The sequence below is a fragment of the Drosophila suzukii genome, chromosome 3, assembly GCF_043229965.1.
Source record: "Drosophila suzukii chromosome 3, CBGP_Dsuzu_IsoJpt1.0, whole genome shotgun sequence".
Lineage (NCBI taxonomy): Eukaryota > Metazoa > Arthropoda > Insecta > Diptera > Drosophilidae > Drosophila > Drosophila suzukii.
Window position 1 is genome coordinate 79023066 of NC_092082.1, and position 25190 is coordinate 79048255.

General features: G+C 38.6%; 2 protein-coding genes across 3 annotated transcripts; one reads left to right on the forward strand and one right to left on the reverse strand.

Annotated features, from left to right (window-relative positions):
- Positions 1 to 1635: 1635 nt before the first annotated feature.
- beat-Vb (beaten path Vb) lies at positions 1636 to 16355 on the reverse strand. Of its 2 annotated transcripts, none has more exons than XM_036818034.3 (7): positions 16260 to 16355; positions 13393 to 13733; positions 8020 to 8173; positions 4944 to 5152; positions 2858 to 2991; positions 2504 to 2804; positions 1636 to 2051 (listed from the first exon to the last, which is right to left on the reverse strand). In XM_036818034.3, exons 2-7 carry the CDS (start codon positions 13439 to 13441, stop codon positions 1909 to 1911), a joined length of 990 nt encoding a protein of 329 aa, XP_036673929.3. In that variant the 5' UTR covers positions 13442 to 13733; positions 16260 to 16355; the 3' UTR covers positions 1636 to 1908. The 2 variants fall into 2 exon arrangements, with proteins under 2 accessions (XP_036673929.3, XP_036673930.3); XM_036818035.3 differs by lacking the exon at positions 16260 to 16355 and adding an exon at positions 15982 to 16157.
- A 6589-nt stretch (positions 16356 to 22944) lies between these two features.
- LOC108011585 (uncharacterized) lies at positions 22945 to 24227 on the forward strand. The gene has a single exon (XM_036818025.3). It carries the CDS (start codon positions 23079 to 23081, stop codon positions 24135 to 24137), a length of 1059 nt encoding a protein of 352 aa, XP_036673920.3. The 5' UTR covers positions 22945 to 23078; the 3' UTR covers positions 24138 to 24227.
- Positions 24228 to 25190: the final 963 nt, after the last annotated feature.

Here is a 25190-nt window from a genome sequence, read left to right on the forward strand (position 1 = left end):
TCTGTGCCTGGTTGCCTGGTCTCGGATGCTGAATGCTGAAGGGGCCCGTCCGTCCACGTCGCAGATTACAAATAAATTATCGCTTAATAGTCTTTTTACGCTCCTCGTTTGCACTGCCGTTCCCGGCCGGCAACTTTGATCCCTCGTTTTACATGACGTAGCGGGGAAAGTCCTGTCCATTGGGACGTTTTAATAAGGCTATGCACCTTCACGATGTCATAAATGTGTTTTTACAAAATGTTATGCTTTTCAAGGCATTTTTTAAGCGGGGATTAGAAACTAAGCAATTAAAAAAAAATTTAGCATTTTAAAATATAAATATTTTGAAATATACCCAATATTATTTAACTACATTTTTGGATTACCTATTAGTAATAATTAAATCTTTTTGAAATGATACTCTTGAAATACTTAACAGGGAACATGATTAATTGGAATCGGTGATACCTTTACCTTGATGCTGGGTTTTATAGACGTATCTCGCCCTGAGAAAAAGAGCCCCATCAGCTTTCAAATGGGTTAAAGGCCTTAAAAATGCATGGAAAATAAAAATAAAATAATAAAGACATGACAGGGGCAGTGAAATTGCTGTCTGTGTTTGCCAGTAAAATAAAATAAATATAAATGTTAAAGGGCAGGAAATGAATCGACTGAGTCTTGTCTTCAATATACTACTGTTAGCGAATTAATGATTAAAAAGGTGATTTTGACACTTCAATTAAAAGACCCATATAAGAGACCCAGTTGTAAAATAAATAACTTTATAATGACTTCATTCAAGGATACATTAATTAATACAAAGAAAAATACTTCGTATTATTTAGTGATTGTAGTTACACTTTAAAATAAGCCAAAGTAAGCTATTAAAAAAATGAGTACAAGTTTATTTTCAATATGATGTTTTGAAAACAAACTTGCACTCAATATTTTCAATATTTTCAATATGATGTTTTGTAAATAAACTTGCACTCATTTTCTCCTTTAATAAAATCAATATCTGTTCTTGAAAATCCTTGTAGTTACCTTTATCTGAAAGGGAGAATATCTCTGAAATAAATTATTTACCTTCTACGCTTTTTAAATTAATCATATTTTTGAAAAGAAATAAAATGATAGATTTATTAGATTTCTTTTGATAATCCTTTTGAAGTTAGGTTTTAGGCGTAGGTCTCCACACTCCCCTTCGAAACGCCAGGGGCCTAACTTTGTTGTGCAGTGTCGGAACTTTTATGAGGATGGTGATGATGTTGTGGGCTGGCCTTTCCAATGCCACAAACTTGCGTATGCAAAGGGGGATTGCAATCGAATTCATTGAATTCGATTTAAAAGCGAAATGAAAACGAGACTGACGCTTCGATGGGGAGTCGTAGGCGGGGGGCGGGGCCGTTGAATGCCTCTGTGGGCGTGGCGCACATAGCTGATGTGGCTAAAGGCATGCGAGGCATGTGCCTCAAAAGGCAACAAAAAGTACACAAAAAAATAAGTGAAACAATAAAGCGCAATGCGAACCAGAAAAAGGGGGCCCAACAGCATATTTAACGGCACTTTTGCGGTTATCTGAGGGCGGCAAGGAGTTTGGGGGCGTGGCTGAAAATGGACAAAAAATATAGGAAGCCAAAAGAAGTCATTTGTTTGCTTGCTTGTTTATTGACGATGATTTCATTGTGTTCTTATAATTCGATTGCACACTTAAAGGCTATTTACAGGATTCGATTGCCTAGACTTAAGTTAATTTCCCCCTCGATTTTTCTCCGTGACGTTTATTACAATTATACATAAATATTACATTGATTTTTGTTTGTAAATTCTCACGTGCATTTCAGTTGCTTAAAGCTACAAAAATGTATTAAAAACAAGTATATATAACGAAAATACAAAACGCAATCAAAACCGGAAACAAGGAAAAATTCATCGCGTAGCCGCCATTTTGTAGCGCGCCGACTTCCGTGCGCCATATTGAAATGTCAGCGGTGTGAAGAGTCGCACTGCGGTTATCGTCATCGAAATGGCCACCAGCAGCAGATGCAGCACTTGTGCATTTCGAGTGGCATCTGCAACAGAAAGAGGCAGAGGGAAAGTGTGAGTGAAGTTGAGGGAGGTGAAGGCAAGAGGGTAGGCAACGGGGTCAGAGGTCACATTTTTATTAATTTGCGTTAAAATTGTCCAAATAGCGAGACCGCGAACGGACTGTCACTCCGTGTGGCAACGTATTTATTTTTAATTAGCGGCCGCTGACATTGCGGTCAAGTGCATTAAAAGCAATGGCGAGAGAAGACACTTTCAACACTAAATACATTTTCCACATATTTTCTGGACATTATGTTTAAAATTGAAATTTTAAAAAGCATATTAACTAATATTCAAGATTATTTGGTGAATATATTTCTTTATTCTTTTGCTATGTTAGAATTTTATTGAGGTATTAAATATTTTTACTGGTTAACTTATATTACATTTACAACATTTTAAACAAAGTTCTTCCTTTTTTTTCGCCATGACTTACCCGATCTCGAATTAATCAGCTTCTGGTTCTTCTGATCGATTTCGTCCCTGAAGAGCTGGGCAAACATGCTCCCCTCTCGCTGAAGATTAGGATATCGATCGATTTCGGCCACACATCGCAATTCCAGACCCAATCGTGCAGGTGAGATTGTCCGCTTTTGCTGGATTAACTTTTGTAGTTGCAACTGATGAAATCGGGGTTCGTTGGCATAGAAATTCAGTTGGGAAATAATACGACGCATGCTGTATCCATGGGCCACGATTGTGGTCTCAATACTGGGCAGAAGATCAATCAGGGAAACCTTTAAAACAGAAAGTGTTATTTAAATCAAGTTATTTGTGGGTTATCCTTTACCTTTATCCCATTGACGTACCAGGTGATCCGAGTGAAAAGACTGGAAAAGTCTGTGCTGCAATTGACCTGTACAAAGTCATCGAAGCGGTACGTTGAGTGAAAGCTGCTGATGAGTGGATTGTTCTGGGGAAGTGCTGAAGGGGAAATAATATTCTTAGAATCATCTATCCATTTATTGAAAATTATAGAGAATTTATTTTTGAAAAGGTGTATGAAAATGTATTTTGTTATATACATTTTAAATGGAATTGGTACGTATACTTAATATTTTGAATGATTTTTAGTTTGAACACTAAATATTGTTCATTTCGGAACTAAAATTTGTGGTTCTATTGTTTTTATGAGCTTTAAATAGGGCCCCTTAAATATTTCTATGATTTTAGGATAATGGATTTGGATTTTTAAGCAACTATCAAAAACATACATCTCTAACAAGCCGTAACAATGCTGAGTTTAGCTACAGGGAAATGCTTGTTCAGTATCCTTAGAGTGAAAGGAGCCCACTCACATATGCGAGAGTGTGAGACAGATGACTTTCTCCCTGGCTGAGTGCATCTCAGCTCTCAGTTACGTCCTTAGCTAATTTTAAACGCACATTACACATGCAAATGGCGCACCTCCTTTTGCTCTGGTTTTTATTTTCATGCTATTCCTTGGCGTTCTGTTTGTTTTGCTCAACTTCTTTATTTGCTTTTGATAAATTTTTAAAAATATTTTAGCAACAGTAGAAGCGCCGGGGAAAAGTAGCGAAGCAGAGCAGCAAAGCCCGAGGCATGACTGGCCCCGCATCTACAAGATATTTATTTTATATCAGAGGAAAAATAGATGATCATAAAACACATGCAGAGAAACATCCTGTGGGGCAAAAGTAAAAGCGAAAATAAGAGGAAGGCGAAACGCACACGCTGCGAGGGAAGGAAAAGCGGGGAAAAGCGGGCAAAAAGGAGGAAAAGCGGAGGCACTGGCAATGGCGGAGCTTTTCATTTTAGCGATATCCTTTTTAAGCATAAAGTGCTGCCGTAAATCACAGAGCCGCACACACAGATACAGGCCACTACAAGGAGGGTGCTCCGTGTGTGTGTTTGTGTGTGTGTGTACGGATGCGAATCACATGCATCTCTTGGTTACATTTTATGAACGCGCACTGTTCCTCTCGCGAGCACATCCTGAATGCCTGGCTGCATCGCCTCCTCCTGCTGCTCCCGCTCCTCCCCCTTTTCCTCCTGCCCCACAGCTTATCCTGTGCGTGTGCCACACCACCACCCACTATCCTGCAACCACCCAACCACCCACTGCAGAGGCAGCCACTTTGCCAGCTCGTCATATATGCAAACGGCCCTGCATGTTTCTTGCAGTTTTCTTTCCCCGTTGTTTACTATTAAAATATCACGGAAATTACACATTTTACTCTGTTTATGCTGTGCAGCAGCAAAGGAAACACGGTGGGAATACGCGAACGAGAAGTGCACCTATACACTGCGAAAAAATGCAAGTACTTTGATTGAAATACCTGAAAATTTGGTATTATTATAATAACAAAGTGATTTATAAAACATAAAACATAAATAACCAAAGTACCAAAGTCTTATTTTATAAAGGGTCTTATAGAAATTATATTGAAGTAAAGCAAATAAATCCACAGAAACATAAAAAAGACATAAAAACAAAGACTTTTTTTTAAAAATAAAATATAAATAAAATTTGAAAGGTTGAACTTATACACAGCTCTGTAATATTCTTGTATAAATATTTAATTCTATAAATAACTTAAGATAATTGGTGGCGTAAAAATCCTAATAAAATATAAAAATAAATATTTTGCAAGCTATTATTAAATATTATTATAAATCAATTAGTGTTGTACAATATATTCGAATATTTTTCTCAGTGATCTTAATGTTTTCCTGCATTTGCATCACCCCCCCGCAGATAGTTTTTGATCACGTGCTTGTTGTGGGAGATGATGGCATGGGGTTTGGCTTACCCACTGGCCCACTCTCGTTAATTTAAGAGTAACAATTGGAGTTGCATTTCATTACTCAAGCATCCTGGCCACTTTCCAGGCCCTTTGCCCAGGTAAACTCACCTTCGACGGTCATGTTGGCATCGCGTGCCGTTAGCTGAAAGTGGGGGGCATCGCCGGACACTTCGCACCTGTAGACGCCCGACGACTTGACGCCCAATAAATTGAGTTCCACGCGACAGGAGGATTCGTTGCACTCGTTGCCGTCATCGATCAGCTGCACGCCCTCCACCGCGAACGGAATGTAGGTGGGCGGGGTGAGGGGCGAGTATCTGCGGAAAGATAGGTGATTAATTCAGATACTTCAGATACAGATAGGTGCCAAAAAGGGTGGTATTCGATTTTTAACAGTAGCTAAAAAATATTTTTAGAATATGTTTTGTTTTTACCATTAAATATAAAATAGGTATCTTATCATTAAATAAATATATGCTAATTTTAGGATAAGTTATTTTGGAATTACATATATAAAGCAAGCCTGGTTCAATTTTTTAGGTATTTTTAAACTTTTTAAAATATTCTTCGGCCCTAAAAAAATATTTTTTTAAAATGTTTTATATTGCATTAGCATATTTTTTATTTACGATGAAATTATGAGCCTGACAGTATTAAATATATGATTTTAATATTTTGTTAAGTCCAAGAAAACTGTGAAATACCAACACCTTATTTGATACCCTTCTTAAATACTATAAATAGCTTTTTTCTAAAAAATAGCCAAGCTGACGGAACGCCAGAGGTTGAGTGGATATGAGCTGGCAAAGTGGCCGCAAATTGCAAAGGACCTCCTCCCACGCATCCTTTCGAAAGCCAACTGATAATCTGCAGATGTGTGTCGTAGGCTTGGGTTAAAAGCTTTCAAAGCCATCAACGCAAACCGGCCAGGAAATGGAGGAATCGTTTCTCTTTTTCGCCACTCGCAGACAAGTGGCTTACATGCACTCAACCTTAACTGATTGCCAATGTGGGTTCGACGTGTGGAAAACGGGCAAAAGAGTGGCAAGCGAGTTCCAGTCGATGGGAAAATGGGGGTAAGCCCAAGCCAGGGCCCTTTAATTTGTTTTGTATTGTGGATTGATGCTCATTAATCCCACAAATGCCTCAAAAACATGTAAAAAGCGGAATCCACAACAAAAAGTGTTCAAGTGGAAAACTTGTCCAGCACACACACACCCATACAAACACACACACAGAGGCCAAGTGGCTTTTCCTCTTGCCAGAAAAAAACCACATAAATAAAATCCTGGCTAAGGCAAAAAAATCGTTGCCTACTTTTGTGCGCTGCCGTAGTGTTGATAAGTCGCCTTCGAGCGCCACTTGTTAATAGCCATGATAGAAAAGGGGGCGTGGCAGGGGGCTTCCCGGGCCCGATTTCGCATTATTTGCGGCTTAGGCGGTAACTGCGGCAGCAAATCAACAAATTTGATAAGCAATATAAACGGCAACCGCCGTCGTCCGAGGCTCGTTACAAGGGGATTTGTTTGGGTCAGAAGCAGGATAATGCCTCAGTTTCTCTTTGTGGATGCCCAAAAAAGGCAAACTAAAATACACATAAAATTAATTTTACCAAGAAAAGAAAAGAAACGTTTGTGCTCTGATCCTAAAAGCAAACAATAAATTGAAAACTATCAGACTGCTGAGATATCAACTTCACAAGGAATAGGATTTATGAACTTATTGAAAATACTGAATCCTTATTTGACATTTACCCAAATAAAAACCCTGTCCGTTTGGATATCAACAGTATTTTATGCACTTATTAGAAGTAATAATTTCTAGAATGCATCAAATATTTATTTTGGATGCCAAAAACTGGTCCAATTAGAGCCAATTAAAAAGTGTCCAGTCTGTCATAACACAGGATTGGTGCCTTGCCAAAATTTAAGACAACAGTGTTATATAAATTATATTTCAAAAAGCTGCTGGCATATCCTTGAACTCTGAGCCATTGGCAATTAGTTGCCTAAAAACTCAAAGAAAAGAGAAATGTTGCAAGTTATTTGTGAACTTCTGGCGCTCGCTTTTTGTTGCACTAGAGCTCGCCTTAATTTGCATTCGGCTGGCAAGTGCAAGTGGAATTGCAATTTGCCTCCAGTTGACTTTTACGTGCTGCTGTCTAATTAAAACTTTCGCTCGCCCCATGGGACTCGCTAACTGTCTCACCCTGTTTTTTTTTCTTCTATTTTTTTTTGCATTTTTGCCAGCTTTTCTCGCAGATTTTCTCTGTACGGCAGTTCATATACATGCATGCACTGTTTGCACTGCTCTACTCATTTTTAATTAAGCAAAACGCTCGACAGGCAGTGGAGATTTTTTAATTTTCGCCATCTAGTCAAAAGAGCTGACAATAATGAAGTGCCCATCTTGCCACTTGTTTATGGCTAACTTTCGGTCAAATGGCCTTTTAATCATCCTATTTGCCTCGGCCAGCCGAAATATGTGCTCTTTTGGGCAATTAATTTGTTGTTTGCTGTTTTCGGGGACCACGCTGCAAACGATGTGTGCATAAATAATAAATGCCGCTTAACGGCCAACTTGTGAAGGGCTTGAAGCCGAGTGTTTGGCCAAACATTTAAATTAATTTGCGTTGGCAAATTAATTTATTTAATAATTAATTGAGCAAGAAAATCGGCTGACAATGTATATATATACACACATTTGTGGGTGCGTGTGCAGAAAAGCACTCAAGGGGTCACAGGTCATGGCCCAGATTCCCATGCATGTGGCATCTGCGTGTTGAAATAAATATCATAAATTACGGCCAGCTACAGTCGGCTACCAAAACTATCAGGTCAAGCGATCATATTATACGTTTAGTAAACAAATACATAAATGTTTTGAGGAGCTCGTTTAACGTTCCGAATTGGATTCTAATTATTTTGCCATTACCCACTTTAAATAATATTTGAATTAATGTATATTTAGAATCTGATAGTGAGATGTGCTATTATTATTGTGTGATGACATGTGAATTTATATATTTTAATTTCAACAAAATGGTCTCTTGTGTATATTAATATTATTATTTAAATTCAATTAAATAGACTGATTGTTACTTATTCTACAATATTTGACCTAACTAACTTATATGCAACTTTGTCACTCACTGTATGCATTATATAACCCTCCATATACTCACCTAAAAAACTCCTTTCCGTTTTTGTACCACTTAACCGAATTTAACGTGTGACCACTTATGTCATAGCTGCAGGATAATGTCACGTTATCACGAAAATCAACAATTTGTGGCACATTGATGTCAGTCACACGTAGACACTGAATGCGCCGCACAACTGGAAATGTTGGGATTATTCGGGGGGAAAATGGGTTTGGAAGAGCAGAACAGAAGGGGAAAATGTTAGTCCCATGCAGCGAGATGAAAAACGTCAGATAAAATGATGAGAAATGCCATAAAAATGCTGAATAAAAAAGAATAAATACGAAAAACTGGCAACGAAATGAAAATCTTTTGCATTCGTCTGCTTTAAATTGAGGCATTAAACCAGTCCCACAGAATCTCGATTCCCTGTCAGAGATTGTGTGGTAATAAAAAATTATCATTTGATTCTTTTCCAAGGCTAGGGGGAAAAACTGGGTCCGAGTATAAAGAAAAGCTTCGAAAATCTTGTTGGGGAGATCGATTTTGTTCCTCGATTGGGTAAAATTAAATTTGTAGTCTGTTTTGGGACTATTTTTTTGGGAAAACATGAAATCTTGTATGTTTTATGTTTAATCCCTATGAAACATAAAAACATGAAGCATTATAAACTCATTTTTAAGCTCTTAAAAAACTTTTTTCGATTGAGGTTTATATTAAAATATGTGCAAACGAACTTATACAAGCAATATAACAATATTATTTGTATCACTGAGAAGGAAATAAAAAATGGAAAAGTCCCTCTTTGAAAACTTTTTCTGCAAGAAAATAATTTGAATTTACAAAAAAATTTTATTTTAATTTTTTAATGCTTATTAAATAAAGTAATTCCATGCTTATTAATATTTTTTATTCCCTAGAAACGACTTCCTTTTGCCTTAGTAAATTACGACAACTACATTTCTGCTGAAAATAATTAAAATTTTCCCCCTGTTTATTCTACCGTTGAATCATTGTTGCAAATTGAGAAACACTTTTAATCGCTGCTCTGCATTTTAAGCTTATCAGAAATAAAATGAAAATGGGACGAGTTAAAGCAATGCAGCAGGGGAAATGCGAAATGCGACCAAGAGCAACCGACGCACAACTCCTAATTGAATGAACTTGTAGAAATGCCGAGCACTAAAACTCAGACAGAGTTTTCCTTTTCCAGCAACAAAAACTCACTAAACGCTGCCGCCGACAACAATAGCAATAACAGCAACGAACCGCGTGCTGGTTTTTACAATTTGCAGAACGCTTTTAAGTGCAAACAGACAGAGCAAAAAAAAAAGAAGTGGAAAATGCCGGAAAAAATGGTTAATATCATTAGCTGCAATGGGGTTTTTTTTTTGTTGTTGTTAGTGTTGCTGCGGTGTTTGGCCAGCTCCTTATATAGCGCTAAATGCCAAAGTTGCTGGCTGGTACGAAAAATTTCCATAATCTTGGCCCTGTCAGTTGCTGCAGTTGAAGTTGCAATTGCAACTGGAGCACACTGCCGCATGATAAGCAAGAAATCCGCGAGACGTCGCCAAGTGGAAGCCAACAACTTGTGCATAATTTTCGCAAATCGCATTAGGTAACAGCAGCAGCAGCAACAGCAGCAACACCAAGTACACGAGCAACATCAACAGCAACCTGCAGCAACAGTTGCAACTGCAACACTCGCGAATTTAATTTGTCGCAGTTTACAGTTGAAATAACTTGCAAGGATGTCAAAAGTTGCGATTTGCCGTAGGCACCCACGAGCAGTGTATTTATTTTTCGGCTTGTTCGCCTACGTCCTTCGAGCTAAAACTCTTTGAGTTTTCGGGTGCAACATCTGGAAAATGGGAAAACGGCCCCAGACAAACTTGTTTAAACTTTCAATAGACAAACAGACAAAAGTGCCTGACTGATTCGGATTCTTATTCTTGTACCAATGCTTATTCTGATTCTGATTCGGATTCCTATCCTCCTGACATGAGTCCTTTGAAGCATGTCAAAGCAGCCGACGAGCAGCAGCAACAACAGCAACAGGGCCAACAAGGACGACAATGGCAAACACATTTGCAAATGGCAGCGGCAACCGCAGCTTAATGACAGCCGTAGAGGAAAAGTAAATGGAAAACTTCACCTGCGCGGCTAAAAAGACAGGACACAACTGTTGTTTGTGGTTGTGTGCGTGTGTGTGTGTGTTTGTGACGATCCTGCCTGCCTGCTTGTATATGTAAATAATAAAAATAAGTACATCAAATACAGACAAACGAAACTTTTTGCACGGCAATCAACGCACTTGAGTGAACTTTGCTGCCTAACAACCAAAAACCAGGAGCAGAAACAGCGGCTCAGACTGCGGATGAGACCGAGTCGAAGGAAGAGCCAAGAAAAGACAGCACATCAATTCGTTGTTGCTTCTATGCACTGAAAAAATATGTTAAAAAAATTACCTTGACATTTTACAATGATAAATAAATTAATATGGGTGTCCGCAGTTAAAATGGTATGGTTTTTAGGGACATACACCCATCTAATCTCAAATTTGCTTGTCTAAATACTAAATGTTCATAAATAAAAATGGATTTTATTGTATAGTTGTAAAAATATTAAAAATATATGTATCAGTATTCCTAAAAGGTTCTAACTTATACCAATTTAAATTTGATTTATAAATGGTTTGTCTAAAAGTGCTCAGTTTTAATAATTGTTTTCTTCTCCCTTTCTATTTATAAAAATAAATTTTTATATGAAAGTATGTTTTCCTGTAAATGAAAATGAACTCAATACTTTGTTGAATTATGAAAAATTTAAAGAGAATGAGTGTAAAAGTACTTTCACAAATAGTTATTGCCCATATTTGTTCCAAATATTATTTAATATTATTATTTAACAATTTTGAGTAATTTATGTTTATAGTTTTCTGTGGAAATGTTTCCCATATATTTACACAATTTTTTCCCCGAGTGTTTATTTCCCATTCTGTGCTCGTCTGGCGCAGCTGTTCGCTTGTGGCCCACGAAGCTCCGCAAACAAAGAAGACATCTCAGCCAGCTCTAATGAAAGTCAAGGGCCAAAAGCAGTTCAATAAGCTCTTCTGCTTCGAAGGCTTTGAGACCGCTTTAATGGGGGGAACTCTAGGATCCCAAATAGTTCTGGGAAATACGAATTGTATTTTTCCTACATTTTACCAACGACTGTGATCAAATCCGCTTTAAGCATTTGCCGCCAAACGAACGAACGAACGATAAACGCTCGAACAGACAAATCTGCAGTAAACCAAGGGAAAAGTAAGCAGCCCAAGGAGCCGGAAAAGCGGGAAAATCGAGGGGCCAGGCTTCTATAATTTGCATACAAATGCGGGGCCAACGACGACAAGTGGGACATTGGATTCTGGGTGGGAGTTTGTTTTAGTTTGGCTCTGGGCTGTGCTGCGGCAAACAAACACAAATAAAGATGCTAATCTCAGCAAAGCGCAGTGGCTTCAGCAAAAAAAAAATCCAGAGAAATAAAAAAATAATAGAAAAAAAACCAAGCAGCAAAATCGAGCAGCTAAACGAGCAACACGAGCAGACCAAGTTGGCCAGAAAAAGCTTGGCCAAAAAGCATGGTCGAGATTTCTCAGCTGATGCGTGGCTCTGTTGTTTTTGGCCTCCGTTTTCCCGGTTTCTCTGTTTTTGGCCAAATCCCATTTGCTATGCAGCTGCAAACGCGTGAAAGTTTAAACTTGATTTGAGAGACTCCAGCTTTAGCCACAGTTTCAACTGCAACTTCCACTTCAACTTCAGAATTGGCAAGCGGCTTTGTCAGATTTTTGGCCCAAATGACATGTGGATATACCAGCCCGATTTTCGAGGGCGGAGATTTGTAATTTTTGTGTGCAAACATGGCAGAGACATCGCATCGTTTACTCTGCCTCCGGGGGAGAATGGGAAACGCACACTTACTAAAATTGAAGACACTTATAAAATCGGCAATTTGTTTAAATAAACTTTATGGCACTTGGGGCCGGAGGAGACTCTTTCTCCACTGTTGTAGCCAAATATTTATTTTCTCAGCCAGCCAGCCAGCCAGAGTTTGCAGTGAATTTTAGTAGCATCTATAAATTTTAGAAAAGTGCAAATAAAATATAGCGAGCGAGTGAGAGAGAGACTTCATTGCCACAGTTTTTACGCAGTGGGGTAAATATTTTAAGGCGTACTCCGGGTTGAAATTGTCGCATTTATGTTTGGTTTATGCAAATGTCCTGCCATCGCAGCCGAGTGTGGCGGCATTTGTCAATGTCTGTGGGCATGTCCTTGTCCTTGCCATTTGAGGTTCCTCAAACAATGCATGAACTCGTTAAAGGGGAAACTCGGCAAACTGTGCACATCGTCTGACATTTTGTTGGCACTCTTTTTTTGGGGTAATGAATATGCTTTGCAAATTGCAAATTTGAATAACCAAATATCGTTCAATAAATTGGGAAAATAGTAAACGAGGCCAATTCAATTGAAATTTAATTTTAACGAGCGCCAAACAATAGCGCTGCGAATAAACTTTGGTAATTTGATATGGCTGGCAGTTAACATATTCATATTTAAAACTCTCTAAGAGATAATAAATTGTGATATATTTATATCGCAGAGCGTTTTCTGAAATTTATTAATATTTTATCAGCTAATCCATCTTTGTTTTTGTTATTTTTTCTATAAATGTGTCAAGTAATGTTTATAAATGGAATTTATTTTCTATTTATAGCCTAAGCTCTTTTTTTAGTCACTGTCAAGTTATGATATAATATTGCGCATTCGCCGTGTTGCCTGAGCAACAGAAAAACACAGCTTATCTGCGACAGACACATTAAAGCTAATTGAAATTATTATTTTTATTCCGATGCCAAGTCCGGACCGTCTCGGTTCATTTTGCCTTTCATTGGGCCATAATTAAAAGTGTATTTAAAAAACAATTTTGGCGGCATAAAATTAACATAAATTGATGGGGTCGAGGTCGGTTCGGGTCGGTTCAGGTCAGGTCAGGAGAGAAAATCATCATCATGGTGGGGTCGAAAGGCGGCGACACCCAAACAAACACATTTATTGCTATGCTAATTTCGTGTTCGGGTCACACAGAAGCCAAATGCACAAAAGCGGCAAGCGGAAACGGAAATGCCTAAATGACTATTGTGTACGTGTGTTTGAGTGTTTGTGTGTGAGGGAGCCACAAAGTTGCCGACATCGTGGACTTTGTCGTAAAAAAGGTTTGCGGCGGCTTGCCAAAGGATTAAAAGCAAAAGGCAATAAAATGAAAAGTTTCAAATATTTTCATTATTACGGCCGAGAAGGACATGGCCAGGCCAGGCTGGGCCAGACTCTCTCTGTATATCCTGTGGCCAGGACTTTGGCTTTAACTCGAACTTACCCAGCAGCATGTGCACGCCCAGCTGCAGCAGCCAGCGGCCAAGGTCCATTGTTGTCCAGTCGCCTTTAAAGTCCCCAGCTGATTTCGATCCTGCTCCCTGCTTGTTGCCACATGGAACAATATCGCAGGACGCCGAAGGACGAGAGCGGCAAACTTTGCTCTTTTTGGCCAAACTCAATGGCCGGCCATATTTTCTATTAGTCCAAACTTTCACGGGTGGGGGGGGAGCCAAAAACTTTTTCTGCTCTACGCGCCGCCTCTCATGATTACATCGTCGTCCATCTACATAGATATAGTTTCGATATCGATAAATGCCATTGACAGGTCAGCGGGCCAATGAGCTAGAAAAATAAATGGAGAATCCTTGTTAGCAAAAAAGAAGTCGTCCGCAGAGCCTTTTTGTTTTAAGGTTATTAAATTTGAAAACTTTTTTGGCGTCAAAGCACAAAAAACATTCATCGACAAAATATTTGTGCAGAGAGAGAAAAGGAATAGAATATTTAAATATTAAATATTTACAATTAAATATACTTAATCTTTAATTTGTAGAATTTAATACAGTAGAAAATATTTATTTAATATTTAGTGTGTACTACTTTTGATTTAATATATGTTTGATATTTTTTTAAATCTATATATATCATAATTTATATTTTTTCTTGGTGTGTAGGAGTTTTCTACTCCCCTCACCCGCACGTGTCTGACTTTTGTAAAGTTTCGGTTTGGCTTTTTTATTAAACTTTTCTCGGCTATTTTTTTTCGCTTTCATTCTGTTTGCGCCCACTGCATTTGTTTATTGTCATTGTCAACGTTATTTAAACGTTGACAGTTTCCAAAAATTCACCAAGCTCCGACAACAGGAAGGCAAAACCAAAAAAAAAAACACGAGAAATTCAAAAATATTGCAGACAACTTTGTCTGCCTCGGAAGCCAAAAATTCACATAGCTGGCCGGGGTCCAGGCAAAAATCTCAAAGTCTGGTGAACAGACATCCTGACCTCGGCAGGACGCTCGGAGCTTTGTGGCACAAAGTCCTTTAATGCTCTAATCAAATTGTGGCTTCTTTTTTGTGGGCTTCCCCACGTTAATGTTGTTGTTATTGTTTCTGATGCTGTCCTCATTGTTTTGGTTTCATTGACGCGTTTATTAAAATTACCGTGGCAAAGTTTTTCCTGCGGAACGGCACTTTATTTAAAAAAAAAAAACCAAAAAAAAACAAGCAGCAATTGGAGGTGGGATGGCTACTGAAAATATTCGCCAAATATGCAGGCAGTCGAGGAATCTGAACGAACAAATAACAATTGTGATTGGACCAGACAGGATATCAAAAATGGCTAAGGGAAGGAAGGAAGGAATAACAGCAAAGTGTATCAGTTAAATATTTGATTATTATGGCTAAATTTAAATCAATGCGCAAATAGCCCAGTCAAGGATGCTTGCTTTGTTATTTAAGACATTTAACAGCCAAGCATAAGGTAAAATTTAACAATAACTAAGAAATTGATGTAATAATTTCATATATCTCTTTATAGAATTTGGTGAAATTTCAACCTTTTAATTTAGGTTTTATCAATTTAAAAATCAGTCCAACATTCGAAGTAAAACAACATAAACATTATCTCTGCTATAAAAAGAAAACTCATAAATTCAAAATTGTTATTCAAAGGTTTTTGTTTTCTTAGACTTTGAGTTGTAATTTGTTATCTGCCATTTTTAGCTGAGTAAGCAAACCAAATCATTGTCAAATTAGAAAGCGAAATAACATTGTTCTATCCCTAAGACGAGTTTGAATACTTGTTAATTCAATTATTTCTATGCAATTTATATTGCTGATTGACATGATCTTGCAGGGCAATAAATGCCAGACAATAAAAATATTTGGACAGAAACGAATGATTTGCAATTCCCCAAGCCAAGAATGCCACTCAAACATGCATATGACAGATAACGAAATCAAATCAAGGACTAAGCCAAATGCACAAAAATTCTAGAGAAACACACAGAGAGCAAACGACATGATTTCAATTGATTGTTGCCAAAGCAGACTTCGCTTATGCAATTAGACAAATGTGCTTTGTGCTGACTTGCTGATGAATCACAAGGATTCCGCCCCGAGGCGGCTAAATCTCGAAATTCGCCTGTCTTCCAATTATAATATAAATATCAAATTAATGGCAATATCGCCTCGCACTTGACGTTTTCATTTCCATTTCGATTTCCATTTCCACTTCCATTTCCACTGCCATTCCCAATGGCAGTTGCAGTTGTTTGGCATATCAATTTGCTCTCAATTTGTTGTGCATTAACGTGGCGTATACGCAACATGTTTCCCATCGACAGGGACAATGTCAAGCACCCACACACACACACACAGACGCATTCGCATAACCCTAAATGGAGCACACACACATGCACACTAGAGTGAGAGGGCGATAGTGACTTAAACAGCTCTGCTTGAAGCTGAGTTAATTACTTAATGGCAATGTAATGTATACACATACATAATTAACAAACATTTCATTGACTGGCTTAAATGACACACACACACACACACACACGTACACAGTCCTCTCTTTTCCGCATACATACCCCTCTCTTTCAGTCCGGAAGTCTAAAATCTACACACAACTTTTGAAATATTTATGCGTTTTTCAGTCTGCCCATGCAGTTGCATTTGATATTTTATGTTATGGAGCTGCAAATTAGCATAAATCCATAATTTCCAACATCTGTGTGTGTGTGTGTGTGCTAATTTTGATGTCCTTAAATATCCTTTTTATAATAATTTAATTTTTAAACTTGTTGTATTTCAGTTCCGCGTGCTTTTGTTTTGTTGATGCCGCTTAACAACAACAGCTGAACCGTACCGCTCCGCTCGGCAGCGTTTTCCCTTCGTACCGCTCCGCACCAAAGTTGCCGTGAAACTGACTCCGGGTTGCGGATGCCGGATTCGGGATTCCGCCACGGATTCTGGCTATGAGCAACTCTTTGATGCCGTGGACATGCTACCGCAGGACCTCCGCCGATGCAGCTTCGTTTTTAGTCGGAAAATGTGCTCATCTGAAGAGAAGTTAGGATATATAGTTTTGTAGGGAAAGAGAAACCATCTGGCGAAGTCTTTGGGCGCGGTAAATCTCTTGGATTCTCCCTTGCTGTTTCTGTTAGCTTGTATCTTTGTGGCTTCTGTTAAGGTCCTTTAATGTTAAGCTAACAGAGTGGAGACTTTTACTGAACAGCTCTTAAGACCTAACAGAAAATGTTAGTCCTAGCATAATGTTAAACCTTTAGCAGACTATGTAAGAATGTAGAACAGGCTGTTATTAACAGCATTCGACCTTTTAACGAATGATACTAAAACCAGTTTAGAAATAAAATCGAAAGTTTTATTTGTATGATAAATAATAAGCAAATGTTTGTTATCTGACGAATAATTTTCTTATTCTTTTCCAATTATCTTTTCTGTTCTTTTCTATTTTTTAATTATTAAATACATAGGATGTAATTTATAAAGTACTTGCATTTTAGGTTAGGGGTTAGATCCCCCACTCGGGTAAAAATGAATATGTTATATGTATTTTATTTAAAAAACTTGATTTCTAAAAATTTTTTTTACTTCCCCTCACAACCAAATTCCGGATCCGACACTGAAGAACACCCTTGATGATAACTTTTACTAATTTACTGAAACGTTAAAAGGGAGCAATCACCTTTAATAAACTGTCTGATGCTCAATTCGGAAATCACTAATTTCTTTAATAAAAAAACTAAAGAAACTTAAAAAGCAAGTCAATATGCAGATAAAATAATATTTATTGTTGTTCGCAATCAGTCGTGAAATGACTACCTAGCGTAACTTACTAGGCTGTGCTCGTCGCGGAAAAATATTGGGCAAATCTTTTCTAAGCCCAATCCCCAACTGCTTAGTGCTGCATTAGCCCGCGGCGGCCTTGTGCATCGGAGTAGACAATTGAAAAGCACATTTACCGCCCACCTTGGCCCTTGCCTCCTACCCAAATCCAGGCGATGTGGCGGCCAAATCCTATTAGCCACATGCCAGTCCTTGTCGCTGTTGGCCGCATTTTGGCCGGCAGACATGGCGGAATGCATCCTGCAGCTTAAGCCGCAGCTGCAGTTGCAGCCTCGCTCGAAAAGAAATGGAATTTCGCCGGCAAGCCGCTTAGTTTCTTATCGATTTCATTTGTTGTGCTTGGAAAGGACCTCCGGCGGTTGGTCGGAAAAGTAGGGGGTGGGGCAGGGGCAGTTGGCGAAACAAATGGCAAATGGCTGCAGTTATCAGTCAGTTGCAGCTAGTGCTCTTGGCAAGGCCAAATCGGGGTTATCTCATCCTGTTCCTGATTCTGCAGCTGAAGCTGAAGCTGCAGCCTCTGCAGCTGTCAGCCAAGCTGATGTTAATGTTTTGCTGTGGCTTGCTGCACTCCTGTCATCCTGATGGAACACACTGCCATTGTTGCAGACACTGAGAAAAATCTTGGAAAACAAGAGAAATACCACCTTTTAATAATTCGTTTTTAATTTCATAATGTATTTATTCAATGTTATATTTTCAATGAATTAAAGAAAGGTACTCCATTATCACTATTTTTAGGGTTAATGCTATGATAAGGCCCCGTTTATTAACATTTCTTAAGGCGATCTTATTATAGTATTATCTTAAGAAATATTTGTATTTATTTTTTTTATCATACTTTCTTTTTGTAATGGGACCTTTGATGTAATTTTAATATTTTTGAAAAAATAGTATAGTTGGTTATTATCTTAATATGTTTTGTATTTTACAACACCTTTCATTCTCTCCTCCAGTGCAGTAAGATATGCGCTGTCAAAAGAATACCCTGAAAAATATCACTCTATAATGCAATCGAGTTTGCCTTAATGGGTTGCAAGTTGATGGTTAAATTAAATTGTGTTAAAAATAAAATCAACTCAAATCAATTCAAATGAATTTTCCACTCAGCTCGGCTGGCAATAATTAATTTTTGTAAATTTACGTCACAGCCATTGGAAGCTTGTTAAAAATCAATAAAGCTTATGGGCTTAATGAGCTCGCTAGGTGGATTGCCATGCACACGCCGTTCGTCCGCATTAAGCTGATTTAATATTCAAGTATTTATCGAATATATTTCGCACACTTTGCCACCAACTTACATCGCCATAAACTGAAAATATTCGAGCATATTTATTTAATTTCAGGCATTATTGTCGCCAGTCCTCTACAGGGGATTTTGGGCTAGGTCGCGAGGCGAGCTCGTAAACTATGTGGAATTCGGCACAATCCGATTACTGGATTGTTGCTCTCGAAAATTGTGAAATGAAATGTGATGAAAAAGTGTGAAATACGATTTTTGGTCTCAGAAATCTCTCACTTCTGATAATGTTTGGTTTTGTAAACATCTATAAAGAAGCCTATAAGTATGCAACAATATATTTTTTTTAGTTTTATGTTGTATACTTTCTGACACCATTGTTTTTCCTTTTTCTTCTTTTGGAATAACATTAAACCAGTATAATATATAGCAGTACACTACAGAGACCCTCGGAAGTTGCGCACTTAAATGCCTGAAAAATTGATTAAAATGTGGACCGGAAAGTATGCCGATGCAATAGCAAATGTATGACCACAGCGATTTCCCTCCGGTCAAAGGCCATTCTCGTATTTTGGCGTTGTTGTCGCCAGCGAAGTTCTTGCGGTAAGGTTTTTATTTTGGCCTTTTTGCCTGGCAATAGCTGCATATCCGTAGATGGCACGTGAGTTTCCCGTACCCGGCACATGACCAAGGGACTAATGGCACTCTCACACACTCGCACACTTGTCACGTGTTTAGACTACAACAAATATGCTAAAAATGTTATGCCAAAAGCCATGCAGGCGATGGCAAAAAGGGAGCAGGGCATTTGGATTTTGCATTTTACAGCACCCGAAGGCAGCGCAGCTGCTAAACTTGGCGCCGTTTGTTGCCATTTGCGAAAATGCGCGCGAGTATTTTAAAAATGCATTCCCCCACCTTGCACCAGGCGAATGGGAACCGTTGCAGTCCATTCCGACCATCACGTTCCGGCCAAGTTAAGCAAGCTGAGGCAGGAGCTTATGGCCTTATGATACCGGGCGGATGATAGTGTCACTAAACGTTTTGAGAAAATGGTGTGTACTTCCATAGAATTCTGAAAACTATTGAAAATAAGAAAAAATCGAAAATGAAAATGAGATAAAAAAATTGGACCCTCATTAACAGGAACAATTTAAATGCAGATTATTAGAGAATACCACTACGAGTTCATAGAGGTATCCCACGACAATTTCGGAATCAAATTAGTCAAGTTATGGAATTTCGAAGTGCAGTTTTGGGTCCCCGTACTGAAAACCAATGGAAATACGGAAAAATCGAACATGAAAATGAATCAAAATTTGGACTCTCATAAACAAGAAAAATTTAAATGCAGATCATTAGAGAATTCCACTACGAGTTCATAGAGGTATCCCACGACAAAATCGGAATCAAATTACCCAAGTTATGGAATATAGAAATGCAGTTTTGGGCTCCCATACTGGAAACAATCGGAAATACGGAAAAATCGAACATGAAAATGCGTTAAAATTTGGACTCTCATTAACAAGAACAATTTAAATGCAGATCATTAGAGAATTCCGCCACGAATTCAAAGAGGTATCCCACGACAAAATCGGAATCAAATTAGTCAAGTTATGGAATTTCGAAGTGCAGTTTTGGGCCCCCATACTGGAAACAATCGGAAATACGGAAAAATCGAACATGAAAATGGGTCAAAATTTGGACTCTCATTAACAAGAAAAATTTAAATGCAGATAATTAGAGAATTCCACTACGAGTTCATAGAGGTATCCCACGACAAAATCGGAATCAAATTACTCAAGTTATGGAATTTCGAAGTACAGTTTTGGGTTCCCATATTGAAAACCTTTGGAAATACGATTTGGAAATCGAACATGAAAATGGGTCAAAATTTGGACTCTCATTAACAAGAAAATTTAAATGCTGATCATTAGAGAATTCCACTACGAGTTCATAGAGGTATCCCACGACAAAATCGGAATCAAATTACTCAAGTTATGGAATTTCGAAGTGCCGTTTGGGTCCCCATTCTGAAAACCATTGGAAATACGGAAAAGTCGAACATGAAAATGGGTCAAAATTTGGACTCTCATTAACAAGAAAAATTTAAATGCAGATCATTAGAGAATTCCACTACGAGTTCATAGAGGTATCCCACGACAAAATCGGAATCAAATTACTCAAGTTATGGAATTTCGAAGTACAGTTTTGGGTTCCCATATTGAACACCTTTGGAAATACGGAAAAATCGAACATGAAAATGGGTCAAAATTTGGACTCTCATTAACAAGAAAAATTTTAATGCAGATCATTAGAGAATTCCACCACGAGTTTAAAGAGGTATCCCACGACAAAATCGGAATCAAATTACTCAAATTATGGAATCTAGAAGTGCAGTTTTGGGTTCCCATACCGAAAATTTGCATTCTTTCTTGGAACCGTGTCATGGTGGCATAAGGATTCGGCTAACGGTCTGCCATACGGGATGGTATGTGTGGTGTCATCTCGGGTCCCAGCGGGTTAATGGTGTTGCAGCGGACGTGTCGTGTAGGTGGTCCTAACATGGCCACGAAAACTAACCTTCTTCCACCCGCTGGATAAACTTCAAACATGATCGGGCAAAATTTACATTGAGTCAAAGTTTTTTGGCCAAAAGTTCTTGGCTCTTGATTTTTCATGAACTGCCGTCGTCGTCGTCTGGCGCTCGGCGGCTCATTATACGGATGAGGAGGAGGTGCTGCAATGGATGGGGTGGGTAAAGGTCCTTTTTGGCCACTTGGCTCGCCACATTCCTAGGCAAATACTCGTAAATAAGGAGCTGCTGTGGCAACAATAATGCGACTATTGTCGCTGCGCCCAAAAGTATGCAGCAAAATGCGAAAAGCGAGAAAGGAGCCGCGGCAAGTTTATTAAAAATCTGAGTTCTACCCGCCTTTCACCCACGGCCCCTGGTGTATTATTATTGTTTTCTTTTTGGGCTTTCTTGTGCCTGTTTTATTTCATTCCTGCTGGATTTTTTTCGTTTGTTTTGTGATGTTTTTCGACGTCGGTTTGTTTTTATACCCTAATGATGAGTATTTCAACTTCTGACATAAATTGGTAAAGTAATAAATTTTATATTTGATGATTAATTGCTAATTCTGGCATTCATATGATCGTTTCCCATCAACACGATGGTTATTTTTACAAATAATATATCCAACTGGGATTTTAGAACTTGCTTTAATAACTGGTAACAAAATCCTATAACCTGTTAATGAAAAAACAGAAGATACTGAACAATATATTAAATTCGTATAAAGAAAATTCCATTTTTATAGATCATATGAATATAGTTTTAAGGATCGAAACAGCAAAAATCTGGGTATTTTGTATAATCTATGTTTTATCAAAGAACATTTGAATTTGGAGAATGTATCGAATGGTTTTTTATGACTTGGTTTCTGAATTAAATCCCATTTTTATAGATCATATGAAAATAGTTTTAAGGATCGAAACAGCGAAAACCTCGGTATTTTGTATAAAATATGTTTTATCAGAAAACATTTGAAATTCCATAATGTTTCGAAGGTTTTTTGAAAGGGTATTGTAGAGTTCGACTGAAAAACCTATGTTTCAAGTTTTTTTATTGTACCACTTGGCCAGGCCAGCGCTACATGCACTTGAGTTTCATTTGCTTGTTCTCCAGAATGGCCCCCATTCACCACCCCCTTTTTTTCACCCATCCCGCCCCCTCACAATGTCAGAGAGTGCATTAAAAATTGTAGTGGCCCGAAAAGTTTTATGTACATTGCCAGAAAAAGAGGGATCGAGGGGGCGGTAAGGGCGGTGGGCTGGCGAGCGCAAAAAGAAAACCACAACAAAATGAAGTCGAAATGTTGCTGCCTGCTGTTGTTTCGCCGGTTGTTCTTGTTGTTGCCCCTGTTCTGGGCCATTATTATTGCCCATGATGTCGTTGTTGTTGCCCTTGTTGCTGCTACTGCGGTGCAGTTCACTTTGTTAAATTATGTGCAGCATTTGTGGGTACACTTTCTAGACGCGGCGAATCGACTGACCTTTGTTCCCCACGCAAACGAACCCCAAGGGAAAGAACTCCACCCCGACTCCCCTTTTCTCGCAGTGCATTTATCTTGGGGGATTCCGTATGCGGGGAATAAAATTAATTATTATTCGCATAAAAAAACTCGGCCTCAAGGATGAGTTATGAATACAATTTATAGTGATTACCATTTATGTATATTCAGTAATGGGAAATACTTGAAAAAGCGATTACATCTACAAATATTTGTATGATATAATAGTTCAAAGGATTCTACAAAGGTTAATTCTTTGACCATTGAAAGTTTAGAGATTACAAGGTATTGCAAAGTACAATAATAAATAATTTACAATAAGCCACAATTTTTAAAAGTATTCCCTGACTGAAAACCTGAACCTCAGTCCTTGGGTTCCACTTCAAACTTCGATCACTCAACTGATGTGGTGAAAAATCGGTTTCAGACAATATCTCGATAGTCTTGGTGTGGTGATAAATCGGTTTCAAGCAACAACATTTGGATATCCTATCTATCCTATACAATGAGTAAGGAATTCAACGCCAAGCGGCGTCCCCGCGGAACTAAGCCTCGTGGCGGTGGAGCACCCGGGAAGGCCTCTCATCCTGATCCACCGAAAGTCACCGCCATTAACTCAGTAAATACCACCAAGAAGACCTCGACTAAAATCCCTAACCAAAACTCGAGGAAGCCCGCATCCAAGACCTCCAACAAGAACTTGAGAAGTGCCAACGGATCCGAAGGCACGGCTCAGTCTCAGACTCAGTCTCAGGATAAGGCTCAAGGTCAAGTCAAAGATCAAGTCAAAGATCAAGGTCAAGGTCAGGAGTTGAAAGTAGAGAACAAGACTTACAATGTGCCCCTCGATCGCATTGAACAGCACCGCCATTTCGGGGTCTACTTATCCCGAAACCGTTTCGATGCCATCCAATTGCTCACCCGGAGTACAAGTTCCAGTTCGGATGATTACGGAGAACAGCGGATCTCTTCGGATTTCCGTGGAAAACGTTGCGAATTCCGTGCCTGGTCACCATTTCAATCCAAACTGGCTGCCGGAATCATGGGAGGTGCCTGTGATTTACATCTGCGAAGTGGGTCAAAGGTGCTTTACTTGGGCGCCGGTTTCGGACGATCGGTGTCCCACATTTCGGATATAGTGGGTGAATCTGGGATGGTCTATGCCGTGGAGCAGGGTCCTTGGGCTGGTCGACAACTGACGACCCTGGCCAATAGTCGTTCGAATATTGTACCAGTTATCGAGGATGCCACCATGCCATATAAGTACCGTCTTGAAGTGCCCGCCTGCATTGACATTATCTTCTCCGATTTACCACAGGCGGATCAAATTCGTTCCCTGATGCTAAATGCTAGACATTTCCTTGTACCTGGTGGTCACTTTGTGGTCTACTTACAAGCGGCCAACAGCAATGGTGGGGTGTCCAATAAGGAGGCCTTTGAAGCCGATAAGGAGCTTCTCAGGGGGCACCAGTTGGAACCCATCGAACTGGTTCTCCTGGAGCCCTTCAAACCCGGTTACGCCCTCGTTGTGGGCGTGTCCACGCGCAAGGATGTGCCTATTTAGATTATTTTATTTAGTTGTTTGCATGTTACTTTAAAAGAATTTTTGAGTTCAGTCAATAATAAAATCAAGCCCTTGGGCTGGTAAGCAGTAGGTTACGATTTTAGAGGTATATCATTTTTGAAGCTATTAAACAAACCGATACATTTTATCGCCATATATCTCCTTTAAGAGAAGGATAATTATTCCCAAACGCAATTGGATTTTCAGTAATTCTTATAACCATTAAATTATATTATAGCACACTGTGCACAAAATTGAATTAATCTCAAATTATTTATGCCTCAGTGCCGATTGAGAATACATCAACATATTAATGAAAATAGCTTGCATATAATTAATGAGTTAAGTGAAATGCTTTACCCATACAGAAGCAAATACATTCGAGTACACAGATATATGAAGAGCACTCGAACAACTAAATCACTTTGAATTGGGGTTAATCAAATATTAAAAAAGAAATTATTTACTACAGCACGACTGATTTTACAGATTATTTCTGTTGTCAATTAAAATTCAGCATTTAAAGGGGCATATACCGGCATATAATTAAAAACAATTTATATATAACTAATTTTGTGTTTACCTTTAACACCCTGCTAACTGAAATTAAGGTAAATTAATCACTTATCACCTCGAGAACATAGGTTAAACGGTTCCTCGTAAACATTGAAATATTTTCCCAATGATTAATGGATGAGCCATGTCTGGCATGAGCAACGCTAATAATCTAATTCTACATTTATCATATATCACGCATTCAGCCCGCATTTAATTAGAGGGAACAGTTTTAATTTAATTAGGGATTACAACTAATAAAACTTTTTCATTTCGCTGACTCGACTGGATTGGAGCACAAACACCATTTGTTCAAACAAATGCATGGCAAAATCTTAATTAACCTCAGGGTGCAGAGCATAAACCAGCGCACACCCATCCTCGTGATTATATATCTACATTTATATACACATATAGGATATATATGTACGATGTCTATTACGCGAGGGTCTCGAATGAAAGAAGGCAAGCTGAGCAAATAAAACTATGTGTGTGCGC